At 39.5% G+C, this 5,236-nt stretch overlaps 1 protein-coding gene across 1 annotated transcript in view; it reads left to right on the top strand.

Moving 5' to 3' along the window:
• Nucleotides 1–5,236, top strand: part of MRPL47 (mitochondrial ribosomal protein L47) — a 17,579-nt gene that overhangs the window by 6,715 nt on the left and 5,628 nt on the right. Inside the window, exon 5 of the mRNA XM_032298515.1 lies at nucleotides 4,812–4,942. Coding sequence (XP_032154406.1) covers nucleotides 4,812–4,942 — 131 coding nt within the window. The remainder of the gene's footprint in view (nucleotides 1–4,811; nucleotides 4,943–5,236) is intronic.

Below are 5,236 nucleotides of genomic sequence, written 5' to 3' on the forward strand. Positions count from 1 at the left end.
AGTCCAGAGCGGCTGGAGAAGGAAGGACTGGGGAGGCTGGAGAGGTTGCCAATGCCAAGTCCAGAGCGGCTGGAGAAGGAAGGACTAGGGAGGCTGGAGAGGTTGCCAATGCCAAATCCAGAGTGGCTGGAGAAGGAAGGACTGGGCCGTGGGATTACAGCAAAAAGGAGTGGATATGTGGTTCCTGTATTACTTGTCAAATAGATTTCTTTTTTTCTTATTTGTTTGATTTTTAGTAAATTTGAGTAGTGCAACCAGCACAGCTCATTTGGAAACATTTCCATGACCCCTAAAAGAAATCTCATACTCATCAGCAGTCATTCCTCATTCCCACCTGCAACTTTTTTTTCCTTTTGTGGCAAGGAGTGTCTGACTCTGTCGCTCAGGCTGGAGTGCAGTGGTGTGATATCATGGCTCACTGCAACCTCCACTTCCCAGGTTCAAGTGATTTTCCTGCCTCAGCCTCCCAAGTAACTGGGATTATAGGCACGCACCACCATGTTCAGCTAATTTTTGTACTTTTGGTTTAAATGGGGTTTCACCATGTTGGCCAGGCTGGTCTCAAACTCCTGACCTCGTGATCCTCCCATCTCGGCCTCCCAAAGTGTTGGGATTATAGGTGTGAGCCACTGCGCCTGGCCATATTTTCGTTCGTTTACCTTTATTTTGACAAAATATTAGACTCAGAAAAATTGTAAGAATACTAGAAGGAATTCTCATATGCCCTCTGCCCAGATCCCCATGTGACTATTTTACTGCATTTACCTTATCCTTCAATGAGTCCATCACCCCTCCACACGCACTATTTTTTCTCAAATGTTTGAGAGTAAGTTGTACATGTGACATCCCTTTATCTATAAAAACTTAAGAGAAACCAGGTTATTCCTTTATATAACCACTATGCAATTTTCAAAATCAGGAAATTAACATTGATACAATATAATTAGATGAATCTACAGATCTTATTTAGACTATCAGTTATCCCAACAGTGTCTTTTATGGCAAAAGAAAATTCCGCATCATGAATCTACAGATCTTATTTAGACTATCAGTTATCCCAACGGTGTCTTTTGTGGCAAAAGAAAATTCCGCATCATGAATTTTTCATGTATCTCTTTAGTGTCCTTTAATCTGGAAACTCATTGTGTTTCCTGACAGTGAAATTTGCTTAAAGTATAGGGCCTGGGAGGTTGAGCTGTAGTGAGCCATGATTATGCCAGTATACTCCAGCCTGGGTGACCCAGCAAGACTCTGTCTCAAAAAATAAGTGCAATGACAAGTAAGGATGCTTTATAAAGAACACATTGTTTATTTGATGAACAAGTTTTGGCTATAATTGGTCTGTTACAGAACTTTTGAACGTCAACAGTGGATTGCTTTGAATCTGTATTTCAGAGGTGCACTCCAGCCCAACAGGTCATATCTACTGGACTTTCTGAATCAGCAGAACCCAAAATAATAAAAATTTACTCCAGATAAGCTGAAAGTGACCATAATTTTTTCAAACTTCAAATATATCTGGTGTTACCAGTGTTTTGTGACATACCACTAAGGAAACTTTATTAAGGAAAAATTTTTTTAAAAAAAATTTGCAATGTAAGATAGAAACCAAAGATCTGAAACTGTCTAAGGAAGAGTAAAGGACAAAAGAAGAATTATAATTGTTACATAGTTCTTTTCACTCGGCTGATCTGAGTTGATACCCATTTCAAGCATATTACAGACAAATTTTACTTACAGAATAATATGAAAATTAAGGGAGAAATGTTATAATTCTGGCAGAATAGTTAGCTATGATTATAAGTAAAGTAGTAACTCTCCATTTGAGATAAATATTCTGACTATATGTGCTTCTTTTCGGAGTATTAGTACCTATTTATCACCCAAATAAATGATGTTATGTTAGTCCTCTTGTGTTTGAAATACAGAAAAAAGGCAAATGATAAAAGACAGATTACAATTTTGCAGGTGTATCTCTTTGTCTCTTTTTAAAAATGTGTTTTGAGGGCTACTCTGTAATTAATTCTTGGCTATAAATAGAAGCGTATATTGTGCTGGGTAAGAACCCTGGAGCACAATTCTGTTAGTTTTATATTCTCTCAACTGGCACTCTTAGCACTGAGAAACTTACAAACTAGAGAAGAAGGCTCTTTCAGGTTGACTTGTTTTCAGTAAGGTATATCTAAATAACACTTTTGACTTTCCTTCACATTTGTTGGCATGAACTTTTGAATGTGAATTCTGTGGACTTGGTAGCCATTTACTTTCTATCTTTGTGAGCTAACATTGGATTTCAGCTAGAAGCCTCAATCTTACCCTTACTAAGGCAAACTGCTTAATATAGTTAGTCAACAACCAGATTTACTAAAAATTTCTAAAGATTGGAGAGTTTTGTATAAAGCCCTTATCACTGTGGTCCCTTTTCTCCTAAGTTTGTCTTCAAAATAGAATTTGTCTTAGTCATCTTTTCTTTTTCAGGGATTTTGTAGAAACTAAAATAGTTGAGAGGAAGGCATGTGAACTCAGCTACTGTGTCGAGTAGTGAAGCTGAGGATCGCGGAAGTGCTGAGTGTGAGCACAGCAGGTTATGGGCTGGGGCAGAGGCTCACGCCTGTATTCTCAGCACTTTGGGAGGCCAAGGCAAGTAGGTCACTTGAGCCCAAGGAGTTGGAGACCAGCGTGGGCTACATGTTAAAACCCTATCTCTACCAAAAAAATACAAAAATTAGTCAGGTTCGATGGCACATGCCTGTAGTCACAGCTACCTGGGAGGCTGAGGTGGGAGGATTGCTTGAGCCTGGGAGGCAGAGGTTGTAGTGAGCCAAGATCATGCCGCTGCACTCCAGCCTGGGCAACAGAGCTAGACCCCGTCTCAAAAAAACAAAAGCAAAACAGATTATCAAGCAATTTTGTCTAAATGTGTGGCTTTCACATGTTTTTCAGACCTCATAGCTACCAGCTACCTGGGAGATTATCTTTATAATCTGTGCTTTTTTTTTTTTTTTTTTTTTTTTGAGATGGAGTCTCGCTCTGTAGCCCAGGCTGGAGTGCAGTGGTGCGATCTCGGCTCACTGCAACCTCTACCTCCTGGGTCTACCTCAGCCTCCCAAGTAGCTGGAATTACAGGCAGGAGCCACCATGCCCAGCTAATATTTGTATTTTTCAGTAGAGACAGGGTTTCACCAAGTTGGCCAGTCTAGTCTTGAACTCCTGACCTTGTGGTCTGCCCACCTCGGCCTCCCAAAGTGCTGGGATTACCGGCGTGAGCCACCACGCCTGTCCATAATCTGTGCTTTTTTTGAGGATTTTTATGAGAAACAAATGTGTTTATGCAGTATTTGATACCTGTTGTGATGCTCAAGGGTGATACACATAAAATGGCTCTCAGTATGTCTTTAGAACTATGAAAAAGTTTGGTCCATCTCACGTTTCAATCCCCAACATACATATATTTATTTTGTTTTGTGTTTTTTTTTTTTTTTTTTTTTTTTTTTTTTTTTTGAGAGGGGGTTTTTTCCTTTTTGCCCAGGCTGGAGTACAATCTCCGCTCACTGCAACCTCTGCCTCCCTGGTTCAAGGAATTCTCCTTGTCAGCCTGCTGAGTAGCTGGGGGATTAAAGGCATGTGTCACCACGCCCAGCTAATTTTGTATTTTTAGTAGAAATGAGGTTTCTCCATATTGTGATCAGGCTGGTCATGAACTCCCAACCTCAGGTGGTCCTCCTGCCTCGGCCTCCCAAAGTGCTGGGATTACAGGAGCCACCATGCCCAGCCATGAATATTCATATATAAACATATGTAAGGCCAGGTGTGGTGGCTCATGCCTGTAATCCCAGCACTTTGGGAGGCCAAGTTGGGCGGATCATCTGAGGCCAGGAGTTTGAGACCAGCCTGGCCAACATGGTGAAACACTATCTCTACTAAAAATATGAAAAATTAGCTGGGCATGATGGCGGGCACCTCTAATCCCAGTTACTTGGGAGGCTGAGGCGGAAGAATCACTTGAATCCGGGAGGTGGAGGTTGCAGTGAGCCAAGATCACACCACTGCACTCCAGCCTGAGCAACAGAGAGAGACTCTGTCTCAAAAAAAAAAAAAAAAATATATATATATATATATATATATACACATATATGTATATACACATACACATATTACTCTGCAAATATATACATTATAACACCATAGAAATCTTAAAGTGATAAAAAGAAATAGAAGTTTAATAGTGTCATCTTGCATCTTGATAAATCTTTGGAGATTCATTTCTGCATGGACTGTATTCCTTTCCCTGTAGCAGCAACAGCTGCCAAGCAGGCCACAATATCCATATCTGCATGTCAGGGACACAGTGATTAGTTGAGACCAAAACATGTCTTTTTTAAGGTAATGAAAATAGCAAATTGTTATCACTTCTTATTAGCTCATTGAGTTTTGAAATAACATGATTCAGATTGGGTCTCCAAAAAGAATTGGTATAAGTGTATCTCACTCCAAACAAAACTAATATATGGAAATAGATTTGTATTTAAATACAACTATAAGCTTTTTTAAAAATATAGAAAGTGGTAATATAGACACCCATGTAGACCTTCGTGTGCCAAAAAGATTTTTAGGAAGTACTTAACAGAGTGGTTCTTTGGCATAAATATTTATCATTAATTTTTTGTAGCAGAAGTGTCTATACATTCTCTTTCTTTGAATTTTGTAGTAGGTGATTGTTAAAATTGGGTATTTCCATTCTCTTCAGGTAGCAGATTCCTTGGCTGCATTAGATACAGTTGTCCAGGAAGATCTTTCTCTTCTCTTTTCAGGTAGTAGAGTCCATGGATGCTTTAGATACCGTTGTCCAGGAAAGAGAAGATGCCATAAGGCTTCTTCAGACTGGTCAAGAAAGAGCTCGACCTGGTGCTTGGAGAAGAGACATCTTTGGAAGAGTCATCTGGTATGTAGTTACATTGTGGCTCTTCTAAAATGAGAGTAAAATCCATGCCTCATTCCGCTGCCCAATATCTTTAAAAAAAAAACTTGCAGCATATGAGATAACGTTAGAGGTATGTCTAATATAAAAAGAGGTCCCACACCCCTTTTGGACCTTAATGAAGGAGAATATGAATGAAGGTAGCTTTATCTGATAAAACCAGCCCACACCTCCCATTTCCTGTGATTCAGTTATCTATAAGTCTGTATTGTAGTCGTTCTTAATCTTTTTTTTTTTTTTTTTGGAACTGAAAGGTCA

Source organism: Sapajus apella, unplaced genomic scaffold (assembly GCF_009761245.1).
Source record: "Sapajus apella isolate SASKATOON/1434 unplaced genomic scaffold, GSC_monkey_1.0 scaffold38, whole genome shotgun sequence".
Classification (NCBI taxonomy): Eukaryota; Metazoa; Chordata; class Mammalia; order Primates; family Cebidae; genus Sapajus; species Sapajus apella.